General features: G+C 34.3%; 1 protein-coding gene across 2 annotated transcripts in view; it reads right to left on the bottom strand.

Moving 5' to 3' along the window:
* The window catches only part of LOC126747382 (transient receptor potential cation channel subfamily A member 1), a 592,560-nt gene extending 578,888 nt beyond the window's left edge, over window positions 1–13,672 (bottom strand). Inside the window, exon 1 of one of the 2 annotated variants that reach the window (XM_050455968.1) lies at window positions 13,291–13,672. In XM_050455968.1, coding sequence (XP_050311925.1) covers window positions 13,291–13,653 — 363 coding nt within the window. In that variant the 5' untranslated portion in view covers window positions 13,654–13,672. The remainder of the gene's footprint in view (window positions 1–13,290) is intronic. The other variant, XM_050455967.1, reaches the window with a different exon arrangement.
* Window positions 13,673–18,173: the final 4,501 nt, after the last annotated feature.

Here is an 18,173-nt window from a genome sequence, read left to right as displayed (position 1 = left end):
CAAAAAAAATCCGAAGGTGTTAGATCACAGGATCTTGGGGGCCAATAGATATCACCTAATCTTGAAATTAAACGTCCTGGAAACTTCTCTTGCAAAAGAGCTCGGTTGGCCTGTGTTGTGTGACTTGTGGTCGCGTCCTGTTGGAACCACATGTCTTCCAGATCTTCTTCGATTTCTCTCCAAAAATAATTGGTCAACATGCTTCCATACCGCTCAGAGTTTACTATTAAGGCTCTCCCACGATTGTTTTCAAAAAAATACGGACCAATGACACCACCAGACCATAATGCATACCATACAGTTACTTTTTCGGGATGCAAAAGCCTTTCTACGATCACCTGAGGATTTTCAGAACCCCATATGCGGCAATTCTGTTTATTTACGTAGCCACACAGCGTAAAATGAGCCTCATCACTGAAGAAAATTCGGCTCCAAAAATGAGCATCAGCAGCTTATTGTTCAAGCACCCAATTTGCGAATGTTCTGCGTTGTCCATGGTCTGTAGGCTTAAGTTCTTGAGTGAGTTGGACTTTGTACGGATGAAGCTGTAAATCCAAATGCAAAACTCGCCACACTGAGCCGTAAGACAAACTCAAATTTTGAACACGCCGAGGAATTGACAAATTTGGGTCTTCCTCCACACTTTGAACCACAGCAGCGATACTTTCAGCTAAACGAACGTTACGGTGATGCACGTGCCTTACAATATTATTAACCGATCCAGTCTCTTCAAATTTTCCTACTGTGTTCAAAATTGTTTGCTCTGTAGGACGATTATGTCGACCGTAATCAGTTCGTAAAGCTCTAAACGTTGACACAGGAGAATCACCATTTTTATAGAACAATTTAATAATTTTAGTACGTTGTTCGACTATTAAACGATCCATTTTTTTTTTTTTTTTATGGTAAACACAAGCACAAGAGGGAAGTCCTATGTCACTCTTGGAGTGGTGCTTGCGCGAAGATATTTGTGGGCATTTATCTTGAATCGCTGCAGGTTGTATTCGTTGGGAAATATGTGAGGTGGAAGCCCGTTCCACAAAGAAGATGTTCTCCAGATGAATGAGTCCCGATACAGCGACGTTCTTGGGGTAGGCAGGTGGACTCGATGTTGATGAGCCGCCACTGCTAGACGCGTCCTTCTTGCCGGAACAGCCCTGGGTGGAATCAGGCCCGCCAGCTCAGAAGAGCACTTACCGTGATAATAACGGTAGAATAAACAGAGATCAGCCACCTTTCTCCTGACTATCCAGACTCTTTGTCAGTTTTGGTTTGTCGATAAGACGAATAGCTCTCCTCTGTATAGAATCTAGCAGCTTTAAACTATGCTTGATGATATGATGCAGAGCTCCAGACATGTGAGCAATACTCGAGGGAAGGGCGTATTTGAGCCTTATAAAGAGTCAGCAGCTGTTCTGGTGTATACAGTTTTTTCGTTTTGAAAAGCACTCCGAGTTTTTTGGAAGCTGCCCTGGCGATCACGGCAACGTGGTCATGCCAGGACACACTGTTGGTGACTTCGACTCCTAGAAGATGTAAAGATGATTTCATTGGCAATGTTTTTCCTGCCATAACGAGCTCCGGGCCATCAACATTAGTCTTCATCGTAAATACTGCAGCCTGCGTTTTTTTAGCGTTAAAATTGACCAGATTGTTACCGCCCCACTCCAAGATTGCTCTAATATCGTTGTTGGTTGAAGCTACTTGTTGCTGCCTAAGATTCTGAGAAGTTGCGGCTGTCGTTGGTTTGGCGGACTTAAATGTGGAAATAAGTGTGCTATCGTCCGCAAAGCTGTAAATTGGATTGACAGTGGTTCCTAGCAAATCGTTGATATATATCAAGAAAAGGGTGGGGGATAGAATGCATCCTTGAGGGACTCCAGCGTTAATGTTAAATTTGTCGGAGAGGTGTCCATCGGCGGCTACTTGAATTGTTCTTTGTTTAAGAAAACTTTTGATCCAATTCATAAATCCATTCATAGATCCATATTTATAAATGGCAAACTTTCAACTAAAAAAAAACGCTTCACATGACGTTTATTTCTGACAGGTGTCAAACGGCAGGGTTGTACTTATCCAACCTCGAATTGGATAACCCGCTATAATATTATTTGCTAAAAATTATAATATAAGTGCTTACCATAGAATTTTTAGCTCTTTAGTCGGTCACATACACATTATTTTATATACATTATTTTTTGCATAAAACGAAGCCAAAACAAAATATTTGCATAATTATGGTAATTTATCTCACCATGTGTTTACAATGTAATCATGTTTATTCTATTAGAGACTTAATGGTTTATCACACGGATTATAATATTAAGCTGTAATTGCAAATGTAGTTAAGCATATCTATGCAAGAATACGCTATAATATAATCTCGTGTGTGATATCGATATATGTAGGGTGACTTCGAATTTCATTTGCGAAAAAAACCTAAAGAGGTATTTTTACGTACATTATCTCATCTTTTATTGTCGTAGACGTTCTAGCTCTAAGATTAGGCCCGTCGTGTTATGTTATAGTTAACCCCAAAAAACGGATGTAAAAGATGCAATGAAACCTTCTGGTCTGTTTTTTATTGATGCGGCGGCTATACTTATCCCTTTATGAGAAGGCAGTTTGCTTTTTTGTTAGCAATATTACCTGAGTAGTCCAGCTCTCAGATAACCTAAAACCACTTTCCCTAAGATCTTTCCCAGAATCTTCTCATGATGCTTAGCATGTGAATTTATCCAGTTGCCTCCGAATTTTTGCTTTCTCAGATTAGTAGATCTAGTGAGGGATCTTAAAGGACAGACCTCAGAGATTTATCATCAGTTAGCACCAGTGTTGATGATGACTCAGTCACCCTGTTTATATCACTGTTAACGCTATCGACTACTAAATACCACAGAATTAAAAACAGTACATCTCCCTGTGGGAAGCACCCAGTCGCCATCGTTTTAATTCATCGGTTTCTTTGTAGTTTAAGCATTTGTACTTCCGTAAGCTATATATTTGTTTTTTTTACTATACCTATTTTTATTTATTGATTCTTATCAGAAAAATTTTAAGCATTTCTTAATATTTCGTAAGTCTTTAAAGAGCTTTCTGATATCTCAGGTACTTTTACTGTTTATCTTAATAAAAATTCAAAGGTAGACAATCACTATGACGATACAAGATGTCAACGAATGTGTTCCTAAAGGCAGAGTCTCTTTGGTGGAATTTCATTACACTGTACACATTAGAAGTAGGATATTTGGAATAAATATTTAATAAAAGTCTTCTGGTTTAACAGTCTGTCACATAAGTAAAAACAAATTTATAATTAATTGCTTCGAAATGTAAAAAACGACTTCAAGAAAAAAAGTAAAACCTGATTAGAATGAAAAAAACGATCTCAAAAAAAAAAGGTCAGAATATTTTTGTTATTACAAAACTTAATAAAACTTTATAAAAGCAGCCTTAGTTAACTGAAAAGCAAATATTTAAAACTGGTTCGTGAGAAATTCATTAGATTTTGGATTAAAACGAAATAGATATATGTTATTCTAAGCGCAAAAATAACATCTTCAGAGCAAAGAAAGATTATTAACAATTTTATTTCTTAAACCGCTTCTAAAAAATTTGAAATGGCAACACCGTAGGTAAAAACTTGAAAAATGCCATTTTGACAAACGGCTTTCTGTTCACTATCAGCATTTGTGAAGTTTTGTGCTTTTCCTTTAGTTTTTGGTTAAAAAAGAAAAAAGGTTGAGTCATTTTAGTTTTTTGTCATCTGTTGCGATAGTAATAACTTATGCCGTTTGTGCCGCACCATGGAACAAAGGCAATTTAAGCCGATCTTTTCACAAATAAATACCGATATTGTCATAACATCGTATCCAGGGATAACCGTTGTCATAAAGGTAGAACAATGAAAGCTTATTAAGAAATTTATAATAATTATAAAATATTTAATTTCCATAAAAATGCTTTTCATTAGATAAGTATCTTTACTCTAATGAAGTACGTTAAAAAACGCAAAAAGATTTCATAAACGGTAATATTGTTTATAGTTTAAAGCATAATCTATAAATAATAAGTATTTATCATGTAATTATTTATTGACGACGTCACTGGTGAAAAAATGACTTGTGTCGGTGGAATCAACAATGCGATCGAGCGGCGTTGCGATGTTGTTGCTTTTTTCTCTATATACGTTATCTACATTCATTCATCAACGTTGAATGTTGACTTTTTTATGGAGTATCTTATGTACCTATCAAAATAGGTGACAAATTTTTATGATATTATAAAATGTGTTTTTTTGCCATTTCTATAAAAGCATTTAGCATTATTACTTTAGAGATGTTGCAAGCAAACAAACTACCCATAGTTAGGCAATGCTAATTCTAGCCTTTCAATGTTCTAAGGGACTGAGGCTATCGAGAAATATGATATTTCAAAAGGAATCAATAAAGTCTGGCATGAAATCTTCTTAAACAAACTGTATTTTTATGGTTTTCTACCAACTCTTTGTTGCTTGGCTTAAAAGTTTCTCGAAAACTAATCCATCCATGTTGTCATGGATGGACACACTTTGTAGAGGTTTCAAATTAATGCTGGTATCTCTCAGGGATGCATCTTGTTCCATACCAGCTTACTGTTATGTATCAACGACTTCTAATGCAATTTACAGTTTTGCTGACGATAGTACATTGGTGACTTTCTTCAAATCGCTTAACCAGATACTCATAAGCAACAGCCATAGGCGTCGCCAGACGTCGCCAAGTAATTAACAACTATTATTGCCGATCTTAATATTATTTTGAAGTGAAATGGGTGCAATTTGATTGAGTTTAATTCAGCTAAGACTCAGGCTGCTATATTTGCAAAGAAAGCTACATCTGCCTTCCTAAATCTTATTATATCCGGGCTTACTTTACCGCTGTCTTTGTTAATTCGCCTGTTAGGTGTAGAAGTTCGAAGCAATATGTCTTAGCATAGTTATGTAGTGGGAATAGCTAAAGCGGCTTCTCAAAAACTTAAGACTTTCTTTCAAACGAAAAGGCTGTATAAACCGCAATAGCTTTTTATGCTTTTCAAGGCTCAGATTCGTTGATCTCTTGGATATTTCTCTCATATATAGAGTTCTGCACACAAACATACTTGAAACTGGTGGATTCTACCCAGAAGAGGGTTATACGCATTAAAAATGATGCAGAGATAACTGAAAGCTTAAACAGTTTGGTGCAAAGAATGAAGGTAAAGCTCTTTCGAACTGGCCCATAATAATCCAACCAAAAACTATACACGCCAGATCTACTCAACAGGCAGATGCGACTAATAAATATCGATTGCGCTTGTAGATGCATAGAACATCGCTATATTAAGATTCCTTTTTATGTAGAAGTGTAAGGCTATAGAATCGTCTCCCGGGAAAGTACGGCTTTTCCGAATATTACGACGTATAGTTTCCTATAGTCCGCGTTTTTTGTTTCCATACCATTATATAAAATAGAGGTTACCTTAAAGAAACAGAAAATGCCATTAATGGGTTATAATTGTTTTTTTTAAATGAAATGGTGAACCGATGAATGCCAAGTTAATCAAAAGAAAAAAAGTACTAAAAATAGTGAAAGTTTATGGCCTTAAGAGGGTCTCCAAAAGTTGTTGATACCCGGAGGAACTTAACCCCTCTTACCTGAAACGCTCAGAGAAGGAATCCTTCACAATGCTGCTAGCTCAAGCCGATGTGGGTTCTAGCTTCTTTCTCAACCAAATGAACCAAGATTTCTTAGGTAGTAACTACCCAAGAGTTACCCAACTAAATGTCAAAATCAGTATGGCGCCACCAAGTTTTGGATTTTATATAATTCCAATGGACGCCCAATATTTATCAAAATTTATTTAGGCAAGTTCAAAACGAAACTTGGAAAACAAAATCAAAGTCAAGTCGTTATACACTATTGTTTCCAAATTACCTACGATATTCCAACCTACTCAGCTCAAGTGAAAAACAAAATAACAATAGAAAATAACAATTTATTTAAGTCTTGATTATCACAGAGAATTATGTTATGTTATTTTATTTATCTTTAAGAGAAATAATTATTTAAGTTGGTAATAAGGAACCACAACATTTAAGTTTCTAATTACAAGAAAAACAAAGTTGTCAACAGATAACGTGCCATAAAATTAAATTTTCCAGAATGGTGCACTATCATTCGTGACCATGCTTATAAGAAATATATCTACAAGAAATATATCTAAAAAAAAATACACAATCAAATGTGTGGTTGTCAAAATTAAATAAATTATGTTACACCCAAACCTTTTGGGGAATGAAGCTTCAATTCGAATTAAACTAACAATTTACAGGGCCCGGTGTATCCCGCCACGGACCTTGACCTAAGCAAAAAAAAAAAATCGCTAGGACACGTCGATTTTATTATCGAGGGGGAACAATTTTTATGCAGAAATCACTTCGCCTCTTTCAACCCCCTACCCCCCAGAACCTCCCTCTCAAAAATCTTAAATGGCAATAGGGGTTGAGTGATACCTCATTTGAAAGACCTTTTTATTCTCTACATTTTGGCACCTTATTTTTTAAATTTGAGTGCTGCGTTGCCAAGTTAGGGTTATTTAAACATTGGTAAATTACTTATTATTAAACATTATTCCTGTAAGTGTTTTAATTACATTAAAGCTATGATTTGCATTGAAACATGTTATTTAGGTTAATATTATTTTTACTAAACATTTGCATAGCCGTTACAATTATGGTCTTTACAAAAGCACGCCTAAAATTTATTTTATTAACACATCTACTTTAAGAGGTGTTCAAAGTGTTCTCCATCGTTTTCCAAACAAAAATAAAGTCCATTCTCAAATTCTTCCCGAACATTCTGAAATACCTCTTCTGGAATAGCCCTACTTGCCTCTGTAATTCTTCTTTTTAAATCTTCGATATCATCAGGCTGAGTTTTGTAAACAACCGATTTTATGTGCCCCCATAAAAAAAAATCTAACGGCGTTGAGTCTGGTGACCTAGCAGGCCATTCTATCGGTCCCCTTCTACCAATCCATTGGTTAGGGAATCTGTTATTTAAGCACTCCCGCACTGGCCGAAAATAATGCGGCGTAGCTCCATCTTGCTGAAAGTGTAGTTCGTTTTCTTGCAAAATGTTACCAACTTGATTTTCCAGTTCAGTTGTTATCAAAGGATCAATTACATCTTCAAGTAGGTGTAAGTAGAGCTCTCCAGTTAAGTTTTCTTCAATAAACAACGGTCCTATAACAGCATTTCCAAGAATACCGGCCCAAACATTAATTTTTTGTGGCCGCTGTGTAGCACCCTCTCTGAAAATGTGGGGATTGTCCTCACTCCAGTATCGACAATTCTGTCTATTGACATGGCCGTTTAGGAAAAAGGTACATTCATCACTGAAGCAAATGTTGCTTACCACAATTGCACGAGTGTTTATTAAGTTGGACATAATTTCGCAAAACTCTATTCTCCTATCAAAATCGTCCTCATGAAGTTCCTGTAAAATTTGCATCTTGTACGGATGATATTTATGTAACTGTAATGCTCGTCGTACAGTTTCATGTGACATTCCAGTTAGACGTGCTACTGTACGGAGAGAATTGGTGGGTTCTGCAACAAATGTTCCCAAAATCTCTACTTGAGCATCTTCGTTTAAAACACGCCGACTTGCCCTTTTTTTGTTTCCAACTGAACCCGTTTCATTAAATTTAGCTACTACGTCCAAAATGTATCTGTGACTTACATTACAATTAGGATTTCTATTATTAAAAACTTCTGCCGTTCTTCTTGCGCATCTTCCTTGCTCGCCATAAATAAAAATCATTTCAATTCTTTGCCTAAGCGTGTATACCATAGTAACTAACAATAACACACAAATTATCGAAATAAATTTTAACTGATTTAAATACCTAGTGACATTGACTGGTAGGAAAGTTCACTAAATACTATTTTAAATTTCGGATCATATCATCGAACTGTATTGAGACGAATTCCATTGCAAACGAAAATAAACAAAAAAGAAAAAAAATTAAATGTTTATCTTTCATGACCAAAAGAATTTGTCGGATTGATAAACACTTTCAGTGAGAAATGCACCGGTTCGCTTTATGGTCAAACACGTTCCAATAGAAATCATAGCTTCAACGTATTTAAAACACTTACAGGAATAATGTTTAATAATAAGTAATTTAACAATGTTTAAATAACCCTAACTTGGCAACGCAGCACTCAAATTTAAAAAATAAGGTGCCAAAATGTAGAGAATAAAAAGTTCTTTCAAATGAGGTATCACTCAACCCCTATTGCCATTTAAGATTTTTGAGAGGGAGGTTCTGGGGGGTAGGGGGTTGAAAGAGGCGAAGTGATTTCTGCATAAAAATTGTTCCCCCTCGATAATAAAATCGACGTGTCCTTGCGATTTTATAAAAACCTAACCCGTTTCGAGATAATAGGGGTGGGAAGTTTTCAAATTTACACCCGTATATGTACTCTTATCAGTAATATTCAATAATAAAATAGCATCGAATAAATAATGTCAATAAAATTTTAAATAAACTTTTGAGACAAAGTACAGTCGAACCTGATGGGTCTTTGGATTATCAAAATAATATAAATATATCCAGCCTTTGAATGAGAAAAATAATTACATCCCCTAACCACCACAATTCGGCTTCACCCTGCTCAGATTGTAAAGTCATATATGTATGTATCTCAACTAAAAAGATAAAAGTTGTGATAATAAAATAAAATAAGTGAATAAAAAAAAAATGTTATGTTCTGTCACTTAGCTCCACACACAGCAGACTACTTCAGATTCGAGATTCTCCCAGACATCCAATTCCCAGTCAAAGAAAAACTGCAGGCTTCCAAGCTTCACCTCTTCCACTTCACAATACGCCAAGCTCTGGTAGTGGTCTAGGTTAGACGTTAGCTCACAGTTGTTTAAAATCTCCTCTAGATTAGAGCCAGTAGAGTACATAACCCCAAAATAAAAGTACCATGTGGCATGAAGAAATCAGATCCGTACAAAATAAATCCGTCCAAAATCCATGTTATGTAGCTCTAGTAGCCAAAAGAAAAAAACAACCCTATACTATCAGTATACACGATAAATTCAAGAATACCTACTTATTAATTAAATTGTCCCCTGCCAATGCCAATCAGGACCGCTATTTTGCCGATGTTCGAGGGCACGTGAAAAATTATTAGGTTTTAAATCGCCATAAAGGCCAGTAAATTCAACAAAACAACAAATTATAGCATTACGCCCAAAACGTTGATTTACTATCACCACATTTAGTCAATTATATCCCCATATGGGTAAAATTCACACGAATTTCAAAAAGAACTAAAGCACTCTTCACTTCATGATGGCGGTCTGGAAAAAGGAACGACCGCAGAGGTCAAACCCGTATTTAAGCAATCACGCACAAAGTGTATTGCCAATCGAAAATAACTTAACTTTTTTTTATAAGTACCATAAAACCTTTTATAAAAAAATAAATAACTAAATTTATGGCCCAAGGAAGTTGGCAATGAAAATATGTGTCACTATGACACTCAATTTCGATTTTCCCTAGACCAGCAACTTCTTGCTATCTTCCAAGAAAACTAATATTTACATAAGATAAAAAGAGACAAAAATTAGATAGGTCAGTCCATATATGTATAAATTACCATATATGTATATATGTACCATATATGTCCATATATGTATTAATTAGTATTTATACATATATGGGTCAGTCCGAGTAAAATCAACCAGCATATCTACCGGAGTAATGTTAGCAACGGAATACCAGCAACGGCGGTTGCCGGGTGGTCACGAGTCGCGCGCGATGTCGAAGCGGCGCTTATGAAAATTGATAGTTTATTTAACACATGCAAAACTTTAGATGCATTATAACTTCCATTAGATGCATTTTCTCAACGAAAAAAATTCCTCTTTACTAAATTTGTTATGTTACGGCACAATTAAAAAAATTATGAAAAATTTTATCGGAAAAAATTATTTTAAACTCGATATAAGTCGTTTAAAAAGCAAAAAAACACCGTTGTTATGGTCGCAATTTGAGGATCTTTTTAGAGATGACAACTCAACATCTCTACTAACTTACTGGATATACCGTTTGAGAAAGTCAACCAATTTTAAAAAACTATAATTTTTTTACTATGATAAAAGAATAGACCAAATTCGGTATTTTCGACGTTTGAAGGGTAAAAAAACACCGTTGCTAGGAGTAAAAAATTAAGATTTTTTTAAGAATGATAATAGAGTATCTATAGATACTTACTATATATGTCGTTTGAAAAAGCCGACGTATTTTAAAAAACTAGAATTTTTTTAGTTTGATAAAAGAATAGACCAAATTCGGTATTTTCGACGTTTGAAGGGTAAAAAAACACTGTTGCTAGGGGTAAAAAATTAAGATTTTTTTAAGAATGATAATAGAGTATCTATAGATACTTACTATATATGTCGTTTGAAAAAGCCGACGTATTTTAAAAAACTAGAATTTTTTTAGTTTGATAAAAGAATAGACCAAATTCGGTATTTTCGACATTTGAAGGGTAAAAAAACACCGTTGCTAGGGTAAAAAATTATGATTTTTTTAAGAATGATAATAGAGTATCTATAGATACTTACTATATATGCCGTTTGAAAAAGCCGACGTATTTTAAAAAACTAGAATTTTTTTAAGTTTGATAAAAGAATAGACCAAATTCGGTATTTTTGACATTTCAAGGGTAAAAAAACACCGTTGCTAGGGGTAAAAATTTAAGATTTTTTTAAGAATGATAACAGAGTATCTATAGATACTTACTATATATGCCGTTTGAAAAAGACGACGTATTTTAAAAAACTATAATTTTTTTACTATAATAAAAGAATAGACCAAATTCGGTATTTTCGACATTTGAAGGGTAAAAAAACACCGTTATAGGGGTAAAAAATTTTGATTTTTTTTTAAATAATAATACAGTATCTATAGATACTTACTATATATGCCGTTTGAAAAAGCCGACGTATTTTAAAAAACTATAATTTTTTTACTATGATAAAAGAATAGACCAAATTCGGTATTTTCGACATTTGAAGGGTAAAAAAACACCGTTGCTAGGGGTAAAAAATTTTGATAAGTATTTGGTCAAAATTTTTTACCCCTAGCAACGGTGTTTTTTTTACCCTTCAAATGTCAAAAATACCGAATTTGGTCTATTATTTTATCAAACTTAAAAAAATTCTAGTTTTTTAAAATACGTCGGCTTTTTTAAACGGCATATATAGTAAGTATCTATAGATACTCTATTATCATTCTTAAAAAAATCATAATTTTTTACCCTAGCAACGGTGTTTTTTTACCCTTCAAATGTCGAAAATACCGAATTTGGTCTATTCTTTTATCAAACTAAAAAAATTCTAGTTTCTTAAAATACGTCGGCTTTTTCAAACGGCATACATAGTAAGTATCTATAGATACTCTATTATCATTCTTGAAAAAATCATAATTTTTTACCCCTAGCAACGGTGTTTTTTTACCCTTCAAATGTCGAAAATACCGAATTTGGTCTATTCTTTTATCATAGTAAAAAAATTATAGTTTTTTAAAATTGGTTGACTTTCTCAAACGGTATATCCAGTAAGTTAGTAGAGATGTTGAGTTGTCATCTCTAAAAAGATCCTCAAATTGCGACCATAACAACGGTGTTTTTTTGCTTTTTAAACGACTTATATCGAGTTTAAAATAATTTTTTCCGATAAAATTTTTCATAATTTTTTTAATTGTGCCGTAACATAACAAATTTAGTAAAGAGGAATTTTTTTCGTTGAGAAAATGCATCTAAAGTTTTGCATGTGTTGAATAAACTATCAATTTTCATAAGCGCCGCTTCGACATCGCGCGCGACTCGTGACCACCCGGCAACCGCCGTTGCTGGTATTCCGTTGCTAACATTACTCCGGTAGCATATCTGGTATGGTCAAGCCAAAATCAGTTATTGTACTATGAACAGTACAACATACACAATAATTGTACATGCCCAATTAATCATTATTCGTTATAAAATAATTAAATAAAGTATGGAATAATCAATATGGGATATAATTTAAATTCTAAAATATTTCTTTAGTCCAGAACTGGGTTTTATAAGAGTATAAATAAAATTTCATTAACAACCAGTACAATATGAAGCTGAAATGTACAAGACTAAATGTGTCATTAAAAAAAAGAATACTGCAATTTGAAATGGCTAGAGAACAGAACTATGGGTTACTTGGGAGGCTATTACAGAAAGGGCATTACTAGTATCAATCATTAATATTTGTAAAATATCTATTTTCAAAATATAACTGTAATCAGTGCTTTTAATAAAGAGTATAAAATGCCAATTTTAACCTGTAACAATGTGTTAAACCAGATCTGTGTTTAGTTCTATAACTAGTTAAAAACTCACAACAAACTAAAAAATAAAAGTCGATTTATTACTGGTTACACAGTGGCTTTTTTTTATTGTCATCCCACTTTATTTAATTTTTTTTTTGAAGCCAAGAAAAGAAAATAAAATTTATTCAGTGGCTTTAAAAGTTGCGATATATTTTTATCTTTACAGCGTGTGTAGTAAAAGTACACCCTGTGCAAATGGAACTACAAGTTTTTCAGTTCAAATAACTGAGATTAATATATCACATTGTAACAAAATTGAAAATTATCTTATAGTTTTAATTTAAATTGTTTATGCGACTTGCTGCAGCCATTTTACCTTTCCTTCAGGGAAATTCAATTTTTATCGCACTCTTTTTAAAGATATTTATATAATTAAGTATTACCAATGACTGTTTTGTTATTTGTTTGTTACTTGTTTTTTTTCTAGTTGATGAACCTTGAAGAATATTTACAATTACCTTCTTAACACAGATTAAAACATATTTAAAAAGATAGTTGTAAATGTTAGTGTGCTGAAAGGTCAATATTAAAAATAATTTTGTTCCTAATTTATATTAATAGTCTATCAATGGATAATAGCAAACTGTGTTTTATGCTTTCTGAGGATCACACGGCAATCGACCTCTTCTCTCCAGAAAGATCAAGGATTTTGGGGTATAAAATGTTTGCTCGGAGAGGTATTAGCTTTCCGGATACTTCTAAATAAATTCTATAAGTAAGTGCGTTCTTATTATAAATAGTTTCTTTTTTGAATAAGCGAAGTAATAAATAAATGCATACATAAATAAATAAGTATTCAATATTGCAATGCTGTTAAGTACTTACGAAAAATGAGTTCTTCTTTGGCCCATCACCCTCACTCGAAATCGCAGAAGTTGGTTTACTTGATTTGTCCTCTTCATTAGCTTTATTATTTTCTTCAACCATTTTTACTTCTTTTTTGCTCAAAACTACCTTGGCAGTATCATTAGTATTTATATTTTCTGATATTTCTTTGTTTTCGCTTTGTTTATTATTTTCTTCATTTTTATTATCAAAAGTCAATATGGGTTTCTTATCAGGAGGATCAATAATTTCTGCCGGCAGAACTGTAATTATGGGTGTTGAAATTCTGCTTGGATCTATATTATCTTCTTCATCCAACCTCCAAGATCTTATTAATTGAAATACATACAGTAAGTTTGGCATACTGGTTTATCATGAATCTCTTCTTTGTTTTTTATGAAAGTGTGTCCTAAAAATAAGAAGTGTATAAATTAATATGAAAATGCAAATGCGTTAATTTGTATGGTTCTTTTACTGTTTTGCTAATTTTTGGTAATTTAGGTTGGTTAATTAACTTTATTTTGGCTTCTATTGATACATAGTTTCATCTATAGGGTCTAGTTTTTAGTAGTTCATTTTGTTTAAGGATCGAAATTAACAAATAATCTTGAGACAAAACAAAATAGTTAATGTTGTATTTTAAAGCAACAGTTATAAATGAATAAACTAACTAAAGTCTCCAATAGATTCGATCGCAACTCGATTACTAAATCTTTCTTATCCTTCCTTTCAACTTAGTTTCGAAAAGAAATCGCTATAAATTGTTTTATTGGCGGTGTTCGAGATTCGGTTATTTACCAAGCCTTACGGATGGGTTGCGGATCCATCATTGTAGTATGAAGGAGCTTTTCAATCAACTTAAAGGTAGACTCGAAAAAGGCAAACCAAATCTCGAAAGAAGCTTCGTTATTTATTGAACTTTTAATATTGAACATTATTTGCTGTGCGTGCTTTCTAGTTAAAAAATATTTCCCGCTAACTATTTAGTTCCTGTGTAACTCTGTCTGTTGAACATTTTTTGAGTTTTTCCTGTATAAACATATACCGTCCACTTGAGAATAATGGCTGAATTCAAGTGCGATTCCTGCCAAAAAATCGTCTCGGATAAGGAGAAATACAAACTTCGTTGCAGTGGGGAATGCCGCCGTAATTTCTGTATGGGCTTCACAGGTCTGTACAAGGTAACTACAAAGGTCCTTCATCAGCAGAAATACAACAACATTAGATTTTTCTGTAGTGTTTGCGATTCACCAACATTAAAATATCTTCATGACAAAGTTTCGCAGCTGCAAAACTCTCAGATATCTCTAGAAAATTTCAATGCTCTAAGAACCTGTCTTAAGAAGAATAACGACCTTTTTCCAGTGTTTTCAGAGATGTACGACATTTTAAATTCTCACGACTCCAAATTGAAGAATCTCTATGACAAAATTGATGATTCATCGCCTCCATACTGTCTCTGAAAATGGACCAGAATCTCTTTTCCATTCAATCAGAGATATGAAACAGGAAATTTTCAACCTGTCATCAATTCTTATGGACAACCATGCTGAGGCGGTAAAAGTACAGGTCCCTGATTCTTCCAATGAAGAGTTAAAAAGTGAAGTAGAGAATCTGAGGAAAGATGTTAAGCAAATAGCTCGCACCATAGAACAATTAGCTAAAGAAAAATCTAATGTTAAGAGTTACCAATCTATAACTAAAAGGACAATAGCCTGCCAGACTGATCATACCGAAAAACCAGACCCGGAGGTACCGACGTCACCGAAGGACAACACAATGAATAAAGATGAATGACATTACGTGGTTGTATCAAATATCTCACCTCCGTTTACCGGAAATAAGCTTGCACACTTTATCAAAGAAAAACTGGGAACGACGGACTTTATCCGTTGTTTCCCAATGCTAAAAACCAGGGACATTGCACATTCCGATTTCAGAATTGGTGTGCAGAACTTAAATCACTTAAAGCGGCTGGAGGATATTAGTACGTGGCCACCAGGCACTCTCATAAATTCATGTTTGGAAACCTATAAAGCGCCAGTCCAATTAAATAGTACCACCTCGCCAAAATCTAAGTCTTCCCAATCTAAGTCTAAGCCTCCAGACAGCCATAACCTGCTCAGATCGTAACCTGCACATCGCTCAGTTCCATCAACATCTGCTACAATATCCAGAGAGGTTCAATCTTTGAAAATTAGTTCTGATAGGGAGGCCATTGCTGCCTCTAAATCCTTGCAACAGAATTATTAGAGGTTGATTTTGTCATCGATAATAATTCAGTGGCGAATAAAGCAGCAAATATGGACCCGTTGACTCCACCAATAGTGCGACTATCAAGAGACTCAGATGAGACTGATGGTCGCTATTTATTGGCCAGACTAAGAGACCTTTCCATCTTAAAACCTCTTAGGCTATTCCTTGCCTATCTGTATGATCAACCCTCCAGTGTGTGTTTTGAAGGACATACCAACACCAGCATCAGATTGGCACTTGCATCAGAGGGACTTCCTGGTGACGTGGACTCTTTGCGGAGGCTCTTCTTTCCGTACCATGATGTCTATGGTATTGGTCCAACTGAAGTTGAAGCAGATCTGTCAGCCTTCAGGTCCTTCTTCTCATCAGAAAAGCCGCTACGTCTTCAAAAAATCAGAGAGATCAGATTTTTCCAGTGTGTGTGCTGCTCAAGAATCTCTCCAGTCCATTTTCGACTCTTTTGGCTTAATCATGCACATTAAATCACCTACCAGAATAACTAAAACCAGCTCTAGTACAATAGATTATGTCGTATCTTCCTTTGAGCCAGATTTCGTCGATTGTACTGTCTTAAGCTCAGGTTTCTCAGACCATGAAGCAGTGTTAACAAAGTTTTCCATAACTAAATCTAAAAGTAAAAATGTTCCACGCAAATTAGGCCGTATTTTCTCGAATAAAATTTTTTTACAAAGGTGCCTATTTGTCAATCAACTGACTGAAATATTCTCTCTGACGACGTTGATTCAGAATTCTCTAGATTTGTAAAAACGCTATCTAGTCTTTCTCACAAATCCTTTCCTTTGAGACCTCTTAAAAAAAAGCAACATAACCCCTGGTCGACCCAAGGCTTGCGTACATCTGCTAAGAACATGCGCTTATTATCTCATCTTAAGAAATTTTCAGATAGCGCTTTTTTTTATGAATACGTAAGACTTTACAAAAAGATTTATAAGAGAACTTTAAAAGCCGCCAAGGATATTTACTATAATAGGAGACTGGCTAAATCTAAAAATGTGGCTAAGGAAATATGGTCGATTGTTAATGCTTTGAGAAATAAGCCTTCTTTGTCGAATACTATCTCCACTTGTAAATGTGGCAAATAATTTAATGAGTACCATAACTCCTTCCTATGATCCATTTTCATATCTTCCCATTGCAAATGAGAATTTCCACAGTTTTTTCTTTACGCCCGTAGTGTTACCAGAGCTTTGCAGTTCAATTAGGGAAATCAAAAACAAAGGCTCTTCTGGAATTGATGGACTTACTCTCAAAATGTTTTCAAATCTGCCCGAATGTACATTATGTCATCTTATTACTCTAATTAATCAGTCTTTTCAAAAAGGTGTTTTTCCTAACTGCCTTAAGTTGGCGATAATAATTCCACTGCATAAAGGAGGAGACAAAGATCAGTCTTCCAACTATCGCCCTATCGCTCTTCTTCCCACACTTTCAAAAATTATTGAAAGATTGGTTAAAAAAAGACTTCTATCATTTTTGCTAAAATATAAAATACTTACTTCCCATCAATTTGGATTTTTAAATAACAAATGTACAAATGATGCTATGTTTTCTCTTTTTAATAATGTATACTCTAGCTTAAACAACCAACACCCTACAGCAACAATTTTCTGTGATTTTTCTAAAGCCTTTGATTGTGTTAATCATGACATCTTATTAAAAAAGTTGCAATATTACGGGTTCAGAGGAGCGCCTTTTGAATGGTTTAAGTCGTATCTCATTAACAGAAGTCAAGCTGTGAGAATTGATGCGACTATGTCTTCTTGCAAGCCAATACAAAGTGGAGTGCCTCAAGGTTCCGTACTTGGTCCTATTTTGTTCCTTATCTTCATCAATGAAATTGTTAATCTAAATATTAACGGTAAATTCTGTCTATTTGCTGATGATACTAGTTTTACCTGGAGTAATCTGGATATTTCTACACTTCATAGAACCGTATCAAGTGATTTAACTACTATCAAATCATGGTGCGACTCTAATCTCCTTTGCCTCAACATTTCTAAAACTAAAATGTTGTCCTATAAAAATACCTTGCAATCTTTTGTACTTGGTAACGCAACAATTGACGAAGTTGATTCTCTAAGTTTTTAGGGCTAACTGTTGACAACTCGTTAAAATGGGACACACATATTGACTCTTTATCAAGAAAAAGCTTCCGCTTGTTTTGCTTTAAGATCAATTTCTAAGGAGTTTAGCCTATCTACTTCTAGAGCAGTTTATTTTGCCCTTTTTGAATCGCACCTTCGATACGCCCTTCCATTCTGGGGTACATGTAGTGCAACTCAATTTGACCGTATTTTTAGACTACAAAAGAGAGCTTTACGTTATACACTGAGACTTAAATACAGAAGTCATTGCCAGCATTTCTTCAAAAAATTTCAAATATTAACTCTTCCATCTTTATTTATATGTGAGTCCGTTTGTCTAATACGCAAACACGGTTCAGCATCTGACAGGCCTTCCCATAGTTATCCACTTAGAAACACGGAACATGATCTATACCTGCCTACCCCACATTCAGAGTTGGTCAAAAGTTCCATATTATATAATGCAAAAAAAATGCACAATCATCTGCCATTGGAAATTAAATCCATCACATCTTTTTTTGC

The sequence above is a fragment of the Anthonomus grandis genome, chromosome 19 (assembly GCF_022605725.1).
Source record: "Anthonomus grandis grandis chromosome 19, icAntGran1.3, whole genome shotgun sequence".
In the NCBI taxonomy this organism is placed as follows: Eukaryota; Metazoa; Arthropoda; class Insecta; order Coleoptera; family Curculionidae; genus Anthonomus; species Anthonomus grandis.
The sequence above is the reverse complement of the archived record's forward strand: the minus strand, read 5'-3'. Positions and strand labels throughout refer to the sequence as shown.